The sequence below is a fragment of the Anabrus simplex genome, chromosome 1, assembly GCF_040414725.1.
Source record: "Anabrus simplex isolate iqAnaSimp1 chromosome 1, ASM4041472v1, whole genome shotgun sequence".
NCBI classification, from domain to species: Eukaryota; Metazoa; Arthropoda; class Insecta; order Orthoptera; family Tettigoniidae; genus Anabrus; species Anabrus simplex.
Window position 1 is genome coordinate 690,403,914 of NC_090265.1, and position 23,194 is coordinate 690,427,107.

The 23,194-nt window shown below is 38.8% G+C and overlaps 2 protein-coding genes across 2 annotated transcripts in view; one reads left to right on the top strand and one right to left on the bottom strand.

Annotated features, from left to right (window-relative positions):
• Window positions 1-23,194, top strand: part of LOC136857345 (uncharacterized) — a 280,832-nt gene that overhangs the window by 24,497 nt on the left and 233,141 nt on the right. The gene's annotated exons all lie outside the window — the stretch shown is intronic.
• The window catches only part of LOC136857346 (uncharacterized), a 68,447-nt gene that overhangs the window by 9,390 nt on the left and 35,863 nt on the right, over window positions 1-23,194 (bottom strand). Inside the window, exons 5-6 of the mRNA XM_067135954.2 lie at window positions 22,887-23,128; window positions 15,863-16,063 (exon numbers count right to left, since the gene is read on the bottom strand). Coding sequence (XP_066992055.2) covers window positions 15,863-16,063; window positions 22,887-23,128 — 443 coding nt within the window. The remainder of the gene's footprint in view (window positions 1-15,862; window positions 16,064-22,886; window positions 23,129-23,194) is intronic.

Consider the following 23,194-nt stretch of genomic DNA (forward strand, 5'->3'; position numbering starts at 1 on the left):
GGGCTGCACTGACACAGATTCAGAATTATTTAATAAGATAATCAGCTAGGTGGGAAACAATAAGGAAAGGAACGTGATTTTAGCGGGTGATCTCAATTTACCAAATGTCAATTGGGAAGGTAATGCGAACGACAGGAAGCATGACCAACACATGGAAATTAAATTAATATGGGAAGGGCATCTGATTCAGAAAGTGATGGAATCAACTAGAGGCAAGAATATTCTGGATGTGGTGCTGGTAAAACCAGATGAGCTCTATAGAGAAACCGAAGTAATAGATGGTATTACTGATCACAAAGCTGTTTTTGTGGTAGATATAAATAAATGTGAAAGAAAGGAATGTATTCAAATTAGGATTATTAGGCAGTACCATATGGCTGATAAAACAGGCATGAGGAAGTTTTTTTGAAGTAACTACGATCAGTGGAAAACGGTAAATAAAAATGTAAAGAGACTCTGGGATGGGTTTAAAGCAATATTGTTGAGGAATGTGAAAATAGGTTTGTACCTTTAAAGATGGTAAGGAATGGTAAAGATCCACTATATTACAACACTAGAGACTAAGGAGGAGGTGCAGGTTGGAAAGAAATAAGAGTTAGAAATGGCTGTGGAAGTAAGGAGAAATTGAAGGAACTAAGTAGGAAATTGAATCTAGCAAAGAAGTCAGCTAAGGATATCATGATGGCAAGCATAACTGCTGGTCATACAAAATTAAGTGAAAAATGGAAGGTTCCAAGGAGACATTCCAGGAATCATTAATGAGCAAGGGGAGTGTGCATGCAAGGATCTTCAAAAGGCAGAAGTATTCAGTCAGCAGTATGTAAAGATTGTTGGTTACAAGGATAATGTCCAGATAGAAGAGGTGACTAATACTAAAGAAGTATTAAAATTTACCTATGACAATGACGACATTTACAGTAAGATACTAAAGTTGAAAACCAGAAAAGCAGCTAGAATTGATAAGGTTTTGGCAGATATACTAAAGACAATGGGTTGGGATATTCATAGTACCATATCTGAAGTACTTATTCGATTATTGTTTGCATAAAGGAGCTATACCAAATGAATGGAGAGTTGTTATAGTAGTCCCTGTGTATAAAGTTAAGGGTGATAGATAGTCAGTTTGACATGCATTGCGTGTAAGCTTTGGGAAAGCATTCTTTCTGATTATATAAGACATGTTTGCGAAATGAATAACTGGTTTGTTAGAAGGCAGTTTGGGTTTAGGAAAGGTTATTCCACTGAAGCTCAACTTGTAGGATTCCAGCAAGATATAGCAGGTATCCTGGATTCAGGAGGTCAAATGGAGTGTATCGCAATTGACCTATATAAGGCATTTGATAGGGTAGATCATGGGAGACTACTGGCAAAAATGAGTGCAATTAGACTTGACAAAAGAGTGACTGAATGGGTGGCTATGTTTCTATAAAATAGAATTCAGAGAGTTAGAGTAGGGGAAGCTTTATCTGCCCCTGTAATAATTAAGAGGGGAATTCCTCAAGGCAGTATTATTGGACTTTTAAGTTTTCTTATATATATATATATATATATATCAATGATATGTGTAAAGAAGTGGAATCAGAGATAAGGCTTTTTGCAGATGATGTTATTCTGTACAGAGTAATAAATAAGGTACAAGATTGTGAGCAACTGCAAAATGACCTCGATAATATTGCGAGATGGACAGTAGGCAATGGTATGGTAAAAAAAAATGAAATGGTGTATGGCCTTTAGTGCCAGGAGATCCCAGGAAGGGTTCGGCTCGCCAGGTGCAGGTCTTTTGATTTGACGCCCGTAGGCGACCTGCGTGTCATGATGAGGGTGAAATGATGATGAAGACAACACATACACCCAGCTCCCGTGCCAGGGAAATTAACGAATGATTGTTAAAATTCGCGACCCTGCTGGGAATCGAACCCGGGACCCCTATGACCAAAGGCCAGCGCACTAACCATTTAGCCATGGAGCCGGAAAATGGTATGATGATAATCAGGATTAAAAGTCAGGTTGTGAGTTTCACAAATAGGAAAAGTCCTCTCAGTTTTAATTACTGTGTTGATGGGGTGAAAGTTCCTTTAGGGGATTATTGTAAGTACCTAGGTGTTAACCCGGCAACGCCGTGTGGTACCGTATAGTACCAGTGCGCCTTACTTCAGATTTTCTCATACTGATCCTTATTCGTGCCATAAATCTGGCAACTTTGCCTTTTGTTTTCAAGGAGATACTCCCTACAATGCCTGACATCAATAGAGGGTTTTATTTTATTGTTTGCGGCAACAACTGCTTGGAATTTAAGATCTTGTCGAGAGGTATACAAATGACTACCCGTCTAAAGAAAGTTGCTGTATTTTGTTTATACATTCTGACAATACAATTTTGTATCATGTGGTTTATTTTCTTGAAATATAAGTCAATGATTTGAAATAACAAGCAATTGGTCAGCATTTCTGTATTAGCTGTTATGAAACTAATTATTCCGTTGGTACAGTATGGTACTGCACGGCGCTTGCCGTACCTCTTTGTTCCTTTTCTCCTCCTTACTTCCAAGGGTGATTCTAAAGTAACAATTCATACTGAAGTTGCAAATAATGATTTATATGTGTCATACAACAGTATAATTGTAGATTTTACTAAAAAATCCACGTCATAACACATGGAATCACTGTATTACCTGATGAAGATGAAGGGGGTCTCACAGATAACCTTACGGGAGGTCAATTCCGAGCATCAGCAGAAGTAGTGCTAAAGCAGCACATATCTCACAGGAGTAGAGAATCCATGTCCGATAATGATTCATGGCCCGGAGAGAGGGCGAAGTCATCACCTCGTCCACCAGCTACCTGGATGGCTGATGACCCACAACAGTCCACTTCCCTAGTGCGAAATTTTCCACTTTTCGATATATGATGCCGACCGAAATTTTTGAGGTTCTTTTACAATGAAATTGTGAATTTCTTGTGCTCTAAATCCAGCAAGTATGCGCTTTTTACAAAGGAAAAGAAACTCCTAAGAAATGAAAATATTCATCGCCATTTTACTTCTAAGTGGCTATGCGTAAATGCCACCACCAGAAAAGTTGTTCACACTTCTTTTCTTTTTAGAGTATCTGACCACTTGAGATTCAATGGGCTATATTACTAGATCGCTCCAACAAACCAGCGCCGGCAATGTGTGGCCAACGGATGCGAATCCCACAGCCGCACAGAATGCGTCAAGTGTGGTGTGGGCGTTTGTGTAAACTGCATTTTGAAATTCGAAACTAGTAAAAAGTGGAAATATGTGACTAAATAAGAAAATCAGAATTCTACAGTAATATAATTCCTACTTCCTAAAGATATGGCACGTCTGAGCTAATATTATTTTTTCGGACTCCCCAAATGGATGTCGCAAATGAACCTATAAATGTCGGACTGAGTGGCTCAGACGGTTGAGGCACTGGCCTTCTGACTCCAATGTGGCAGGTTCGATCCTGGCTCAGTCCGGTGGTATTTGAAGGTGCTCAAATACGCCAGCCTCGTGTTGGTAGATTTACTGGCACGTAAAAGAACTCCTGCAGGACTAAATTCCGGCACCTCGGCGGCGTCTCCGAAAACCGTAAAAAGAGTAGTTAGTGGGACGTAAAGCAAATAGCATTATTATGAACCTATAAACAATGTTTATTCTTTTGTTTATTGCCAAGTAACTTGTAAGTCACATTCTGTACCAATAATAAGCACTATATATCATAGTATTCTAACAACGTAACAATTTTATGTTCCACCCAAAACCTATGTCAAGCGCCGTACAGTACCGTATGGTACCAGGCCCTCATTTAGAAACCAACCATCAAATTTTTAGAAAAATAACTTTTAAATGTTTTCTAATATGTGCTTGCTGGCAATATTAAATAAAAATTTAAAATTCGAAAATTGAAAACTCTGGCGTTCTTGGGTTAATATAAGGAAAGATCATTGGGGTAATCACATAAATATGATTGTAAATAAAGGGTACAGATCTCTGCACATGGTTATGAGGGTATTTAGGGGTTGTAGTAAGGATGTAAAGGAGAGGGCATATAAGTCTCAGGTAAGACCCCAACTAAGAGTATGGTTCCCATGTATGGGACCCACACCAGGATTACTTGATTCAAGAACTGGAAAAAATCAAGAGAAAATCAGCTCGAGTTGTTGTGGGTGGTTTCCGACAAAAGAGTAGCGTTACAATAATGTTGCAAAGTTTGGGCTGGGAAGACTTGGGAGAGGGGAGATGAGCTGTTCGACTAAGTGGTATATAATACCAATATAAATGGTCCGTTATTGGACATTATAAATTTTCCAGCTAGCTCATTCTTGGTTGCCAGCGTTTCGCCCTCATGTGCTAGGGTGGGCTCATCAGTTGGTACCTAGCACACTTACCAATACGCTGGCTAGTGCATACCGTGGAGGCCACTGCGTAGGCCAACTGGAGCCACCGGCAGTGCCAATGCACCAAGAGACTTTGTCTCATCACTGAAAATTGATGCCTGCTTGGCCATCAGTTGATATAGATGTTGATTCCCATAGGGAATCTGAAATATTTGTCCTGAATGAGCAAATTTATAATACCAATATAAATGGTCCGTTATTGGACATTATAAATTTTCCAGCTAGCTCATTCTTGGTTGCCAGCGTTTCGCCCTCATGTGCTAGGGTGGGCTCATCAGTTGGTACCTAGCACACTTACCAATACGCTGGCTAGTGCATACCGTGGAGGCCACTGCGTAGGCCAACTGGAGCCACCGGCAGTGCCAATGCACCAAGAGACTTTGTCTCATCACTGAAAATTGATGCCTGCTTGGCCATCAGTTGATATAGATGTTGATTCCCATAGGGAATCTGAAATATTTGTCCTGAATGAGCAAATTTATAAGGCCCTTTGTAGAGAGTACTAGATAGCTGAATGGGCCATTATTTCTCTGGAATGAAACGAAAAGGAAAACATTTTTTTAAACCCCTGGAGGAGCTAAAGAATCCCCTATTTAGCTGGACAAGAACTAGTACTTACATGTAAATCTAGATGTTATACACGTCCTCTTGTTACAGCAATGTTAGCTTGTCTGTTGGTCCTACACCTAGTCTGTAAGCTTGCATCCGGAAGATAGTGGGTTCGAATCCCACTGTCGGCAGCTCTGAAGATGGTTTTCTGTGGTTTCCCATTTTCACACCAGGCAAATGCTGGGGCTGTACCTTAATTAAGGTCACGGCCGCTTCCAACTCCTAGGCTTTTCCTATCCCATTATCGCCATAAGACCTATCTGTGTCGGTGCGACATAAAGCCACTAGCCTACTCCTAATGTTATATCTATGTGGCAGAGGCGGTGGGAAACATGGAGTTGGAGGGGTTAAGGAACGTGGAGTGGAAGAGCGGGTAGGTGGAGCTTTATGCGTCAGAGCTGTTAAAGGAGAGGAGCTACTATGATTGGCAGGAGCGGGTCTGATATTTGGAGAACTGGAGGGAGTCTTTGAACGTATAGAATTGAATATATGAGGGGACTTATCTTTACTTGATCTAACCATATTCAATAACTCTGGTGTCAAATCATGTAATGAGCTTTGACGTCCGTGACATCATTGAGATTCTTATCCTTGTTATAAGCTTGATCCAAAAAACTATATAAATTTTCTAGCTCATTTAAGAGTTTACCTTTTCTCATATTCGTAATTATTGTCAAGTCCTTCTCTAATGAAGTGAACCGGTGCCTTGTCTCCCTCATGTGCGCTTATTGCCGAGTATTTATTATGCTTTTCCGCATTGAAATGCTCCATATATCTTGTAAAAAATCTCCTCCCAGTCTGTCCGACATATGAACACCCGCATTGTGTGCATGTTAATCTGTACACTCCAGATCCCGTATGTCGGTTATTGCCATAATTTACTTTATAATTATTAAAAAATAAGGTCTGGTTCGTATTAGTCATTCGAAAAGTTAAATTGGCATTATGTTTTATAAATATATTTGCGATCTGATGGATAGCTGGATTATTATAAGTGAAAGTAGCATAATTAGTTTTTTAAATTTTGTCCAGCACTAGATTAGTGGATATCCTATTCTTAATTTTATTAATTAGTCGAGTGACCATTTCAACTTTAAATCCATTAACTCTTGCAAGATTTCTTATGTAGCTCAATATGGGAATATGCTGGAATATGGTATGTTCTGAGCTGTCAGTGGAGAGATAGCGTGGAAGACATCAGCAGATGAATAAGTTTGAGTGGTGTCTGTAGGAAAGATCACAATATGAAAATAAAGTTGGAATTTAAGAGGATAGATTTGGGCAAATATTCATTTATAGGAAGGGGGTTTAGGGATTGGAATAACTTACTAAGGGAGATGTTCAATAAATTTCCAATTTCTTTGCAATCATTTAAGAAAAGGCTAGGAAAACAACAGATAGGGAATTTGCCACTTGGGTGACAGCCCTAAATGCAGATCAGTAGTGATTGATTGTACACTTACCAGGGAACTTCCACCCTGCTTCACATTGCCTTAAACAAATATTAATTTTTTTACACATTGTTTTGGTCTCTTAGGACGGATTTAAAGTACTCTTTCATCTTAATGGAGAATGTAGTTTTTCACTCTTTAGACCACTTTGCACCAGGTCGTCGTCTCATACTTTCCAGAAGACCCTTTAACCCATGTACCCAGGTCCTGAATCAGTGTCTAGAGACTTGGACCATGGAGTGGTATATTTCCAAGCCATGAAAATATCCAAGATTTCCAGACATTCTTGTGTTAGGCATTCAGGACATATGACTTACAACATAGGACAATGCTTCCAGATAACAAGTGAGAGCTTTTCAAATTTAGAGCACAGGTCTGTATTTGACCTCAGACGATATTCACCCTCTGAATTTGTTGTGGACCGAGGATTTTCCTTAGGAGTTGCCTTTCTTTCATTTGGATCCTCTCTGTCTCACCGTGATGAGGGAGGGCAAAGCATTCAGCTGTATGAGACTTCAGAACATACTACAGTGGTGTGGTGGCCTTATTTAGCCTGCCATGAGATCAATCTGGACTGATGAGTAGATTTGTAGAGGAGAATAGCTATTACCATGCATTTAGCTTGATATTTCAGAGCTTTTTTATTCTCTCTAAGATACTTGAATTGGTATAATTTTTCCATATTTGGTATTGAGAAATGCAGTGGTATCATGACAATCACATCTTTACTTCAGTTGTTTCAAAAAAGTATCTGGAGACCTACAGCTTCATCTACTTCTTGTAATGTTTCAAACCTGGAGGCAGCCGATGTTGAGGTTATTTGCCATTAGGACTACACCAACTGCAAAAGCAAGGCGGTCAGTTGATGTTCACTGCTTTGATCCAGTGCCCAGCCTAATACCATTTATCCACTCACGGATGACCTATTCGAGAACACAGTTGAAAAGTCTAGGTGAGAGCCCATTGCTTTGACAAACACCAGTCTTAATCTGAAAGGATCTGGAAATTTCTCCCATGAATTTCACTTGAGAATAGGAGTTGATAAGAGTTTGTATAATGATGGAACGAGTCTTGTTATCCACGCCCATCTTCTTAAGGATATCAAGAAAACTGAATCGGTTGACTGAGTAGTCATAGGCTTTAAAGAAATCAACAAAAGTCAATACAACTGGTTTGGTGTGAAGAGATCTGAATGTGTTGATATTCTTTAGGGAAAAGACTTGTTCGCTGCAGAACCGAGTCTTATGGAAGCCGAACTGACATTCCCTAATCTGTGGGTCGACAACAGGTTTGAAGTGCTTTTGACAGGATTTTATAGTCAAATAACAATAATAAACAATAATTGTATGGCCTTAGCTGCCGTATGCAAATATTTAAATCTGACACCATCTGGCTGTCTGCTCATGAATTTCAACATTCCATTTTACTCTAGGCCTTCTAGAAGCACAGTAAACCGAATCTCTCTTGGGCGTCTGTGGCCGAGTTTTAATGAATTTTGTTGGGTGAACACCAAATGTGTCACCAAAGATCTTTTACATGCTGACATCGTACAGCATGAAGTGTCACATGGACTTCTTTTCCGCCCTTTAAAAATCAGACTACTTCTACCAGGTTTGGACCCGCTATCTTGGGATCTGGAGGTCGACACTCTATCAATGATCCACAGAAAGGGTAATTTTGCTCCCATCTGTACTGATTGCTAGCTTTACTGTTTGCTGCTGCTCTCCTTTTTTTCCCCCCGAAGTTTGTATGGTAACTTCTTTTATCCTATTATCTAGAATGATGTAGTTAAATAGTTTATCCAGTTATATTGTGGCTCTTCCAATGAAATGACTTTACCCTTCGCAACTATGGAATCCTTGTTTTAGGTCTTGCTGGGGAGAGATGCAATGATTTGGGTGATTTCTTCTCGATCCGGAGGAAGAGAATTAGATGAAATGAAGGATTGACTAGAAAATAAAATCTCTGATGGTGGAGGAGGGATGTTGAGTAATCACTCAATATACTGAGCTAATCATTCACAATGGTCTGATTATTCAAAATAATATTGCCACTCTCATCCTGGAAATGTGGCGATGGGGCTTGGTAGCCAGTAAGTTAGATTTGAAAGTATGGTAAAAATCATGAGTAGGGTTCCTCTGAAGGTTTCTTCAACGGTCTCAAGCTGAACGTCTTTATAGATCACTTCAGCAGTCAGTTTATACTGGATGAGGAATTCTGCAACTGTCTCATTCCAGCGATTCCAGGCTTGAGTCAATTTTTTTGTGATGAGTAATCACTCAATATACTGAGCTAATCGTTCACAACTGTCATGATTATTCAAAATATGATTGCCACTCTTGTCCTGGAAATGTAGAGATGCGGCTTGGTAGCCAGTAAGTTAAAAATCACAAGTGGTATTCCTCCTGATGGTCTCAGCTGAGCCTCTTCTTTCTGGATCACTTTAGCAGTCAGTTTATGCTGGATGAGGAATTCTGCAATTTTTCCTGTCTCATTCCAGCAATTCCTGGCTTGAGACCATTTTTAAAATTTTATTTATTTATTTATTTATTTATTTTGCACTTCATCACACTGTTCAGTCCACTGTGGGTTCTTTCTTTTCCCCCCCGTTAAACTGATCATTAGAATAACAGCATCCGGAACCTTCTTGGAAATGTCTTCAGACTTGTGTGATACTAGACTTGAACTCTTCTGGTAATCATGAATGACATTCTGATTTATCTTGAGTTCATCGATGTGTACAATTTCTAATCATTAGATCGCAAGCCAAAAGCCTAGATTCAATTCCAAACCTCTTCAGTGTTCATATGGAGTAACATTAAGCCTTGTGCAGGTCCCTTAGTGCTATTTGACAGGAGTGGGCTATGTGTTGGCACCTGATTTCACCCTCTCCTTTCCTAATATCATATATCACATTATTCATTTCATCTCATTAACTCCTCTGGTGAGCCTGATATCAGGAAGGGCATCTAGTTGTGAAAACTTGCTACAAAGATTCATCTCACTTCATACCTGACCTCGCAGGGTTTCATACGCAGTAGAATTGGTTTAAGAATACTGACCATTTAATAAATTGCTAGTGTCATTACAAGATATTAAAATCATTCTGTGTTGATGGTTTTCACTTTACAAAGAAAATTTAATATGTCCACCTGTTCAATAAATATATACAGTAAAACCTCGTTAATTCAAAGTCACTGGGACTCAAAAATCTGACTTCGAATTACGTGATTTCGAATTAACCGCCAATTTGCAATTCAGAAGTACCAACCCTTGCCACGTTACAAAATATTTTAAGGCCAGTTTCGAATTAAATTCACAGCTTAAACCTTTCAAATGCCATGAAAAAAGAACTATTTCCAAAATGTATTTAAGAAGGTGCATTTACAGTATTCAAATAATGCACTCGGATATAACACTAGTAAACATAACCTCACGCAACGAAAGAAAAAAAAGCACGGTTCAAAGATGAGGAGAAATCTATGCTGGCTCTCATGTGCAAGTGCTTTATTAATTGGATTACTATACTGTATGCATTTTAGATGCCTTGTATTTACACAGAAAGTACCCGATGCCCTTAAAATCGAACTTTCCTATGACTATCCTTGTACGATTTCCCGCCATGGCACTTCTCTCGTACTTCAGAAATGTAAACACTTGCTGCGTCACAAAGTATTCTAAAGACCCATTAATACATGCAATCACCTCGATTCACAGTTTAAACCTTTCAAATGCCATGAAAAAAACTACTTTCGAAATGTATCCAACAAGGTGCATTTACAATGTTCACATAATGCACTTGGATAAATCACTGACAAACATAACCTCACGCAACAAAAGAAAAAAAATCGCACGATGCAAGTAGTAGTTTTTTCCATGCTTTGTACTGGCATGGAAAGTGCCCGACGCCCTTAAAACAATGTAGCTAGTCAAACTTTCCTATGACGAGGGGATAGAGTATCTCGCTTCCACGTGCATTGCAACGCACTACTATGACCCGCATCTCTCACCCTTGTACGATTTCCCGGCTGACAATTTCTCCTTTAAAACCATAAGACCGTTTAAGCTCGCATTAAAATGAAGCAATGCAGTTCCACCGGCAATGACAATATTGTTCGGTGTTTACGAATTTATTATATGAGCCACGTTTTTTCATCAATTGTCGGCATCGCCAGTGTTCGCGGATTCTGTTTTCCCGCACACTGCCTGTTGCGTGATATTACAGCGTTCCTTAAAAGGTTGAATACAAAAGAATTCCGATTTCATTCAACTTGGCAATCATGAAGCGCACTGTAGACCCACCGAAGTGAGTGTAAGTGCGGAAAGCTACCCCTCCACGTTCTGGAACGCGCGTTCATTATGACGCGGAACGGATACATTTCGAGTTGAAATTACTCTGTAACATACTATTGTTTTAAAATGTAAAGGCAGTTTCGAATTAAGAGTCTGAATTTCGGTCATGGGGCCGACATTGTACTTCGAATTACGAGTTATCCGTATTTCGAATTAAACAATTGAAATAACATGCAAAACTGTATCTCATGTTTCCGGGAACGAGAGCTTCTTCGAATTAGGCGGGATTTTGAATTAACAGATTTTGAATTATCGAGGTTCTACTGTATCTCCATCTTTAGATGGACTAATATTGGTTATACATGTTTCAGCTCCTTTGAGCCATCTTCAGTGACACAAGATTAATATTTACATAATTGATGCTAAAAGAATATGTTAAAATACAGTGAAGAAAAGAATGAAAAACAAATGAGACATGATGGAATTAAAACAATAGGTAATTAAAGTGAGATTGTGGACCTCTTAGTCTAAATGTGCAGTATGTTGCAATTAAAAACGAGGCTGAATACACTGTGTTAAAATTGAAAATAACAGTCTGTTTTTCGTTGAGTTACAATCCCAACTAATCAGGAGGGCAGTGAGAAAATTGAGGTGACTATGTTTGTGAAGAGAACAAATGCCAGGTAAATTGTGAGCAACTTATAGTGGAAACCATCAATGTCGATCAAATCTGTAATGGAAAAATCGAATGTGTATAAGAAACTTGGGCTAATGAGTAAAAAATAAGTGTGAAAAAACTTTAAACTTTCTTATTGAATAGTTGCCCCCTCAAACATCGATCATTTAGGACATTCTCACATCAATGACAAGATGAACGTCATCAAATAGCTTAATATGATAATAGTGGAAACTCTTCGCACTTAGCACGCAGAGCAGCGGCGACAGCACGTAGTGCTACCATCTAGCGGCTAGCAGGGAACACTAACATAACGCGCCATTCAAACACTACACATTTCGACTTCCAACCCAACGAATTACAGATTTTAAGACGTTTGCGTCGTTCTTGTAACATAATATAGGGAAGGAAAAAGGTGGATGTTGATCTGAATGAACCAGTGATAATAAAACAAATGTATTATCAAATTAAAACATTAGATCGTCATGTTATGACTAGGGCCTACAGTCTTCAAGAGCAAATCACACATGCAATATCTTTTTAAACTTGGTATTTTTACAGGCAATATTTTTCACTGTTGAATCATAGGTTCTATTCACATATGTCTTTATAAGGACTTTGAAATACTTGTCAGTCAGTAATTTTACACAGCTGTTACATAAGCCTACACTACATTCATTCAATGACAAAAACCTGTCATTTAATTTTCTTCTAATCCCATCTTTGCTTTCTAACAAAAACTAAAAAGAAACTATCTTCAAATGTTCTTGATATTTTAGCATCTAACTTTCCCCCACAAATATTCGGAAACATAATTTTAGAACTGTCATACTTTTTCATTTCTATGTGCAAGTTTCCCATGCTATAATCATTATCATAAGATGACAATACATCCCTACACTCAGCATGGAGAAATTTGCTACATGCCCAGCCCATGACATAATTGTCTGCATTTTTCCTGTATTATATCATAGTCATAATCAGTTACCTGATCACTTAACTCACACTGTCGAGTGACATTAGCATCAAACTTGCACTTCATCACATCATTATGAGTCAGTAGAAAGTCTGCAACATCAGATTCACAATTGCTGTCATCAGAAGCACAGATCAATTGATTTATCATAACACTCCTTATGGCACTGCAAAATTTTGTTGCATCTGGAGTTACATTGTTACCTCCTCTTGCTCTGATGATGGAAAAAATGTTTTCAATGCAGTTCTGTGTGAGCCTCCTTGTTAGCAAATAATGAAAACCATAATCGCTATATAATTAAGACCACAATAGTTTCAGTGCAGAAATATTGTCCATCCAACCCTGAATACAGAGAGGGTTGCCTTTGCGGTTATTCAAAACTTTGAGTTGTTTTAGACAATCACAAATTTCATCCAGCTTTTTCATATGCCCTGAGTCATTGTTTAAGGGTCTCCTGTACTCTTCGGGGCTACTGAGACTTCAAGAATTAAAAATATCAGACAAAATATCACACATTTCTATAAACTCTGCAGTGTTTGCAGCACTTGATTGCAAAGATTTGAATGACACATGAACTAGCATTCCAGAAGCTACAGAATGGCTGAGGACCCTGGTGGCTAAACATACCCTCATACCTTTCATCTAAATCTGCCCTTCTGCTCTTCACCCACTGAGTACACCTAAAAATCGATTAAATTCATAGGTTTAATCATAACAATATTTTAAAGAAAGAATGTTCTCATAAATAGAAAAAAATTCTCATAAATAGAAAAAAATACCGGCACGTAAACATTAACAGGTAGGTCTATACTCATAGCATTTTGTCGTTAGGAAATCTGTAAAACGGCTTGCGATCACTTTGTCTTCTGTAATGAAAACACCCATACACAGCACAAATAACTCCTCTTCCTGCCATTTCCAAAATTGTGATACATAACAAGCACAAAACTATCTGAAGTACAAATAAGACACTTCTGGCGTACACAGCTGACAGCAGTAGCAAGAGTAGTTAGCCTCTCGAACCGCTAGATGGCACGCAGAAGCGGTGTCGCCAGTTTCTCGCTGGAGTTTCCACTATTATCATATTAAGCTATTTGACGTCATTCAACATTAGGCACGCTATGTGGATGACATGTTTGTTATTTTAGACTCTCATATTACTAGCAGCAATACAGTACTTGAACTCTTCAACTCCACTGATCCACATATAAAATTCACCATAGAGTCAGGAAACAATAATGCTCTTAATTACTTGGATGTAACCATTACATGCAACTACAATAACACTTTATCCTTTAATATACACAGAAAACCCACCCACACCCGCTCCAACTGAGTTGCTAGAAATAATTAATGTGCTTAAATTATCTGAGAAAAGGTTTTTGCAGTCCATTGCCTATTTCTTTTTTTTAACAAACCATTAAATGTGGCATGGATGGTTACTACTTGTATCGTCATCAGCTGTTACTTGTATTCCAGTATACAATTTCTCCTGCTAACAATCCATTTGCACTAAACGTTGTTTGTATTTGTACTTCATATGACTGAATAAGCCAATTCCACCATGAAACATGCATCCACACACACACTATATCTGACGGTACATTTAGAGTCTTCTGCCCGCGATGTTCTAGCTCAAACAGTTCAACAGCAGTAGAGGTGGTCTGGTGCCAAAACAAGCTTGATATTTGTGACCTTTATGGTTTGCTAAAGTTGGTCTTAATAATACTTCAAGGGACACCACAGGGTCTTGAACTCAAACAAAGTTCACCATACAGGAACTGGAGAGAAAGCCTGGCATCATTCACATGGTGGACATGCCCTGTACACCTAATTCCAGGGTCAATGATGGAGGTTTCTATGCTGTTCATGTACACTTTCTCAAGAAATGCAAGATTCATCTTCCAATTTGACATTTAAGATGGAATGATGTTACTGTTGATATGAAAATGCTTAAGTTTCTTGAAGTCACAATGGTACAGGGACCAGGTTTCACATCCACAGAGTAATGCTGAGATGATTACTGCTTTATGTATCATAAGTTTTTTTTATGAACTGTTAGGTCTTTATTCCTGAAGACCCGATTGGATAGCTGATCAATGTCAAGAGGGCAGCATGGAGTCAGTTTTCACATCCTCTTCTAACGTGCATCGTTCAGACAAGATGTTCCCAAAGGTTTTTTAAAAATTTATTTTTACAATCTGCTTTATGTTGCACAGACACAGATAGGTCTTATGGCGAAGATGGAATAAGAAAGGGCTAGGAGAGGGAAGGAAGTGACCGTGGCCTTAATTAAGGTACAGTCCCAGCATCTGCCTGGTGTGAAAATGGGAAAACTATCTGCTACTGACAGTGGGGTTTGAACCCACTATCTCCTGAATACAAACTGAGTTCCTAAAGTCACGTCTGAGACATTGAACTCTGCAAGGCTAGTCCGTGGGGGCAGATTGGGAAATAATCTGTTTCTTGAGCTTTGATGGTAAGGTCAAACACTGATCGTATGTGTACTTGAAACTATTGATTGACTGTTGCAGCTCCTCAGGTGTAAGAGCAAGTGATACAGAACTACCTTTATACATATTTAATAGAAATGAATTAATATCTCAATGAGCTCTATAATCTATGAAAAAATGCTTAATGCAAAGAATCACCATAACCGTTGGTATTTGGATGTTACAAGACTGATACCCTGCCAATGAACTGTGCAATGATAAAATAAGACTGAATGTTGAAACTACGTAGTCGCCCATACCTGGTTGGTAGCACTGTTCTGTGGTAATAACAGAAATATATCAGATGCCTGCCAGGATGTTAACTGAATAACTTCACTGGCTGCTCCCTTTCAATTGCTGGCTACTGGTCAAAATAATTCATTGAGCATCCTGACTCAATTCCCCTGTGGGTGGGGGCAGCAGAATAACAGCCACAGTATCTCCTGTCTGTCGTAAGAGGAGACTAAATGGGGCCCTGGGGATCTTAAATTTGGGAGTGTGGATTGGCAACTACGGGGCCTTCAGCTGAGTCCTGGCATTGCTTCCACTTACTTGTGCCAGGCTTCTAACTTTCATCTATCCTACCTGACCTCCCTTGGTCAATTCTTGTTATTTTCTTACCCCGGCGGTATTACAGCACTTGAGGCCTAGGGAGTCTTTCATTTTCACACCCTTTGTGGCCCTTGTCTTCCTTTGGCCAATACCTTCATTTTTTGAAGTGTCAGACCCCTTCAATGTTTTCCCTCTCTGATTAGTGTTAATAGTGGATGGTTGCCTAGTTGTACTTCCTCTTAAAACAATAATCACTACCACCATCCTGGCCCAACTTACAGAAAGTCACACTGCGATAGAACGTCTGAAATATCCTGACCCAACCTACAGAAAGTCACACTATGATAGAATATCTGAAATAAAGGATTAAAATTAAAATCACTTGTAGAACAACAATAACTACAGCATACCTGATGGAAAAGTTTGAAGATGAACTGTTGAGGATTCTGTTCCATTTTAGAGGAATGTTCTTCAAGAATGAGAACACCAATGCGCTTGCCATCATTTCGTTGGCGCCGTAGTGATTCCACAATATCAGGAATGAATTCCTCACCATCACTGGCAAATGTTAACATGATTGTACAGTCATAATGCATTCTTCTGACATTTCTCTGAAACAAAAAGCATGTCGAAGTTTAATGAACTTCATATTAAAAGTCACTGCACTTCAAAGACAAAGAATAGGGGACAGAAAACACACAAAACAGAACAAGTATGACTGCAATGAAAACAATCACTAATGAGTGACCTGATGAAATAGAAATACATACTCTGGTAGCACTAGCTTGCAGGTTAAGGAGAACAATCTAAGGGAGGATAGTATGGGCAACCAAATTACTGATGGCTGTCCTACTGGCTCTGCTCCACTGTTACACTGAAAAAGTACATACACTCAATAAAAAGTAAGCTTATTTGCAGTTTATCCACCAGTGTCTAATATATATTTAATTTATGGTTAGATAGTAAGCACGTCATTTAAATCATAGCAACCCTGCCTTCTTCAAAGCTAGGGGCATTCGACTCACGACCGTTAACAAATCCAGTACAATAGAGCTGAAGTGACATCCAAGCAAGCTTGTCAGTATACCTCGATTCTATGCACAAAAATGCTTTGTCATACATTATCTTTGGCAGATCACATTAAAATCATCACTTTGATGTAAGAGGACATAAGCCTGACTCTGTCAACATTGTTCCATGAATCAGTGTTTTTTCCAGGGTGTGGAAAAACTAAGACACCCATTCAGTAGCAGATCAACTTCGCCTTCGCATGGGTCATTCACACAAAACAGCAGCAGCACAAGACCGATATATATGCATATCTGCTCTAAGACACCTACATACACAGCTACTACTCTGTGCAATGAGCTTCGAGATGCCAGAGAAGTTAGTGTAAGTACCCAAACTGTGCGCTATAGACTCTATGGTGGGGATCTGTTCAAGCACACCCCTCATTACTCCTCCACTTCGACATCATAGGGTGGCTCATGTTTAGTGGGCTGGACATGTGATCAATGATCCAGCACACTGTTTACTGACAAAGTGTGAATTGGATTACAACCTGATGACAACTCTGTGCATATGGAGGGCAAGAGGAGAATGGTACAGTGAATCATTCTCGGTAGAACACCGCCAACAGCTCAGAGGTTCAGTGCTATTCTGAGCAGGTATCATGCTCAGCTCTGTACACCAATGGTTCACATTCAAAGAAGCACTATGGCTGCAGTATACAATCACAAAATTTTGTGACCCATAGTAACTGGTTTTGCAGAGACCATAGGAGATGGGTTTACAGGATGATAATGCTTATCCAGATCGTAGAGCAGTTGTGGATACCTGGAGGAAAGTAGGATCTACAGAATGGACTGGCCAGCATCTTCCCCAGACATGAATTGCGTAGAGCATACGTGGACCTTTCTTAAAAGAGCTTTTCCAACCATCAACATCCACCACTAATGATTCAGGCCTTAAAAGGTGCTGCCATCAAGGACTGGGACAGTTTGCCTCAAGAAATGCTCAATTATTTGGTTCTGAACATGCCCTGTCATGTTCAAGAATGCCTCACTGTTTGTGGAAGACCAACACGTTATTGACTTATGGACTACATTCAAAACAGTCTTTAATTGTGATGTTATAATTGAGGAGTTTCTTTAAATTCTTTGGTTTAGTTACATACAGAGCAATGAATCTAAAGTTACCGAGAAGTGTAAGTTTTTGTTTATCTGCTATTCTGAGTTTTGCATTAAATAATATATTGGTTCCACTTCTACACAACAGAATCTGGTATATGTTTAACTTTTCTTGATGAGTGTATGAAGCAAGCAATGGGGGAGTCAACTGCATGACTTATCACAAAGAAAAGAAATGATTTCACTACAGTTTATATGGTGGACAAGTACCTCACTGAAAGACTTTCAACTGACTGTATTTTGCTATCTTTTATAACAGACTCGTCCATCTGGTATACTTTGTTATATGCCAATTACCAGCCTTACAGAAGGAACATTTTGTATAATGTGGTCGTATATATAAGGCATGTGGATTTTGTCATTTTACATGAATGTATGCAACCTATTCAACACTTAGTCCTTAAGGTTGATATTAATCTACTTGATACCTACATGTCAGCAACATTAAACGAGCCAACCTTCAACAGAAAAAGTGACTATATCCAATCTTTTCACCAAGATGAAAGGATGAAAGGACCATTCCACCAACATGCTCCTTATCTATCTATACTATTATATAAAGAGCTAAAGTTTGTTTGTAATGGCTGATCTCAGGAACTACTGGACCGATTCTAAAAATTATTTCACGAATAGAAATATACGCTATCCCTGAGTGCTATAGGCTATATTTTATTTTCAAAACAATTTGAGGGGGGGGGGGGGCAATGTGGGGAGATATAAAAATACTATGCTAACATAGGCAAAATAATTGAATAGGTGGACCTCTCTTGTTTCCATTAGTTTGTCGTACAAGGACGAGACAAAGCTCAATTTAAGCCCTTTGACACGAAGAACAAACCTCGGTAAGCCCTACGGGCCCGAAAACTATGTTTTAAGGCCCTAAAACCAACCTTACTGGAGATATTGGCAAGACACTACCCCTGCTCTAGGAATCGGATAAAGAAATGAACTGCCATAACCATGGCAACGTCACCTCGTTTTCTTATAGCAACGAGATTACCTACAATATATCACAAAAACCTAACAAGTTACAGACATGAAAATTGGTATTTGGAATCTCAAAAACTAAGATGTTACAGTTGTGAAAATTGGTATTTGGAATCTCCTTTAGAAATAAAGGAACCCTTTTTCTTCGACATAAAAGAGGACTGTTGGTCGCATGTTCCAGATTTAACTCTACTAGTAGCCTGGTCATCTTACCCGCAAAAGGTAATGCCACAAACGTGGTTTACACAGAGGTTCTGGGGTAAATGAAATGCAAGTTTTCGGTGAGTTTTTACACTTTAGGGATTTTCAGTTAATGTCTTAGCGCAGTACCGAGAAACAATTAATTTTTATTAAATTACGAAATCTTCGCGAGCGAAGCCATGGGTAACAGCTAGTACTAATATATAAAGAGGTAAAGTTTGTATGTAATGGCTAAGCTCAAGAACTACTGGATCGATTCTAAAAATTATCTTACTAATGTAAATATTCATTATCCCTGAGGGACATGAGCTGTATTTTATTTTCAAAACAATTTGAGGGGGGAGGGGCATGGGGGAGATATAGAAATACTAGGCTAACATAGGCGAAATATCGAATTTGTCGTACAAGGACAAGACAAAGCTCAATTTATGCCCCTTGACGCAAAGAATATAACTCGGTAAGCCCTGCGGGCCCGAAAACAGTGTTTTAAGGCCCTAAAACCAACCGTTATGGAGATATTGGCACCACACTACCCCTGCTCTAGGAATCGGATAAAGAAATGAACTGCTGTAACCATGGGAACGTCAGCTCCAGAATTCTTACAGCAGTGAGATTATCTACAATAGCCTATGCCACAAAAATCTAACATGTTACAGACATGAAAATTGGTATTGGAATCTCCTTTAAAAATACAAGAACACAAATTTTTGTATTCATAAAATCCACTTACGGGGTTTGGCCGGGGGGGGGGGGGGGGGGTTGTGTGTGAAAAGAGGTGAGGAAGGAGTTGAATTCTTTATATGAGGATACATATATCTCAGAAACTGAAGACATTAAAACTGGACTTGGAATCTCTTTTAAAAATAAATGAACACACTTTCTTTTTGGAAAATGCACTTAAGGGGGTGAAATAATAAAAAAGTGGGTGCATTTTTAAAATGAGTATCTTCTTCTTCTACTGCTTTTCCCACACCTGTGGGGTTGTGGGTGCAAACTGTGTCGCACATGTGAATTCGACCCTGTTTTACGGCTGGATGCCCTTCCCGACGCCAACCCCGTGTGTAGGGATTTAATTGCTATTGCATGTTCCTGTTGTAGTTGGTAATATGGTGTGTTAAGAGGAGAGTATTGGGACAAGCATAAACAACCTGTCCCCCGAGCCAAATGAATTAATCACACACGATTAAAATCCCCGACCCATCCTGGAATCGAATCCAGACCCTTGTAAACCGAAGGCCTCAGCGCTGATCACTCAGCCAAGGAGTGGGACAGTTTTTAAAATGAGTTTATCTCATAAACTTAACATGTTAGACGTAAAAATTGGTATTTGTAATCCCCTTTAAAAATAAAGAAACACATACTTTTTGTTTTTGGAAAATCAACTTAAGCTGGAGACCGAAAATACTGAATTCTCTTTATGAGGATACTTACATCTCAAAAACTAAGAAGTTAGAGACATGAAAATTGGTATTATCTCTTTTAGAAATAAAGAAACCCTTTCTTTTTCAACTTAAGAGGACTGTTTCTCACATGTAGAGTTCCATGTCGCATGTTCCAGATTTAGCTCTGCCAGTAGACTGGTCATCTTAGCCCCTTAAGGCAATGCCACAAACGTGGTTTACAAAGAAGTTCTGGTTTTATCCAATACACATGCTGAAGAATATTTTTTGCCCTATATTCAGTGATTTGAGATTTTAACTAAAACTTGGTAATTACTTTTGTTACACTACTAAACATATAACTGTAAATCATGGGAGTAAATATCTCATATGATTGTTTGCAGTGATGTCTTTAATAACAATGTTGATGCAAGTCATAGAAGGAAAATCACAAACAGCCACCCACCTTCTAAACTTGAAAAGATGCACACTAACATTGCTGGGCATTTAGTTGATAATGGGGAGGCTTCTAAGCATACACAAGGATTTGTCCATGGAGTTTTCCAGAAAGTTCAAATGTCCACTCATATTTGCCACCTGATCCTACACTACTTTCCCCTAATGTCCACATTCTTTAGATCTGGAAAATTTTGCTCATCAGTTTCATGTTGTCCTCGGTGTACTGAAGTGTCTGTTAAACTCGCTTCAGAAATTCTTGAATTAGCTGAAATCATTGCCTTCAATCAGTCTATGGATAACGCATGTTAATTCTCAGCTTTGTAGCCTTTTTCAGTTTTCATTTGGCTATTGTACTGCACACTTTGTCCAGCCTGTTCATACAGGAAGTTGGTGGTTTAATAAATCATGTTTCTCTCTATCATTTACAACATTGCATATGTAATATTTCAATAAAAATGGTGGGTTCGAGCCCCATTGTCGGCAGCACTGAAGATGGTTTTCCGTGGTTTCCCCATTTTCACACCAGGCAAAAAATGAGACTGTACCTTAATTAAGGCCATGGCCGCTTTCTTCCCACTCCTAGGCCTTTCCTATCTCATTGTCGTCATAAGACCTATATGTGTAGGTGCGACGTAAAGCCAATTAAATTACTGTACGTATTAGGTTGTCTTCTGCTTAATGCACAGTCTTGCTTAATATGTGGTTAATAAACAATGCCTTGAAGGGAGTTTTAACAAGATTTTACTGTATCTGTGTATAGCATGAAAATGAATGCCTCAAAAACTAAATGTATGGTTGTAGCATAATTGCCCAGTAATCTTCACCTTATAGCCAATCAAACAGATATTCAGCAGGTAAAATTGTTTACTTACCTAGGCATAACATATACGGAAGATGGTATATGCTCGACTGATACAAATAGCTCAAGCCAAAAGGGCTTTTGTGACGAAAAGGAGCATACTGATATGATATGCATCAGAAACTAGAACATTAAATAAAAGCAATACCAGCAGACTTGAGGCATTTGAAATGTAGTTCTTCAGATAAATACTTAAAATTCCATGGACAGCAATAAAAACATATTCCCAAGTCTTACAACAAAATGATGAAGCAGAGGAAATCGCTGCTTAAAACCATTTTAAAACTGACACCCGTCATGCTGGGTCGTACTCTATGACGCTTGATGCAAATAAAAATTGTGCCGGGCTGAGTGGCTCAGACGGTTAAGGCGCTGGCCTTCTAACCCCAACTTGGCAGGTTCGATCCTGGCTCAGTCCGGTGGTATTTGAAGGTGCTCAAATACGACAGCCCCGTGTCGGTAGATTTACTGGCACGTAAAAGAACTCCTGCGGGACTAAATTCCGGCACCTCGGCGTCTCCCAAGACCTTAAGAAGTAGTTAGTGGGACGTAAAACAAATAACATTATTATTTATTATTAATAAAAATTGTAGCAGAGGAGGAAAAAAAAAACAAGAGGAAAGCCAAGGAAAACATTTATAAAAGAGATCATGGAGGATATGGACACAAATAATTACATAACAACAACGGCAGCTGCCAACAATCGTGCCATCTGGAGAAATTTCATGGCTACAGATCAGTCTTAGGACTGAAAACAAGAAGGATGGTCGATGTGCTGAATGCTAGTTTTAGGTTGAATTCTATCGTGTCGTTTGTTCTTCGTTCTGAATGTCGTCTTGTACCCTAATTCTATTAAATTTTCTGGTAAGTTTTTGTGCATGTATGGAAATATGTTGCCATGACATATCCCTTTTTTTTTTTTTTTTCCCTGTTGTTAGGTTGTGTTGTGTTTCTTTGTGTTGAAGGCTGTGACAGTAACCATTAGCAATCGCCACATACTTTTCGGGAGAGGTGTGTAGTTGAGTCTGTAACACGAATCAAAATAGTGAGTATTTGTGTGTTGTGATGGGTGGTTTGAAGTGTTGTTGATCAAGATGTCATAGTGGGCTTTCCATCTCGTATTTATGAAAATCGATTAAGTATGAATGAGACTTCTGAAACTGGTGCTTTAATACATGTTCATGCAGCACCAGTGTATAGTTGGCAGGAGTGTTTAGGCAAGCTCAACACTGCACACTTGCTTCTCTTATTGGTAGTAAATACAAAAGAAAGAAAGAAAGAAAAAAAGACATGATAGAACTGTGCAGTAAAGACATTAGATCAATGAAGGAAATTATTTTGATGTGAATATGATACTAACCTGTATTTCTGGTGTTACGTCATGAACAGCAGGAGCTGCATTGGCAACAAGGATGTTATCGCACCTCCGTTGATCTTCAAATTCTATTATTTTTTGTGTAATGGCTGCCGGAACTAACTGAAATACTTTTTGAACAAGTGTCTGAACATCACTCTGTGTGACAGTTACAGCATTACACTGTGAATTTTCTGACTGTAACACAAGTGCTGGAGGTACAGGAATACATGATGGCTTGATTACATCTGTAGAAAAATAAATGAAATAAATGAACTAATTTATAGTATAGTGATATCCTATATCGGGATGCT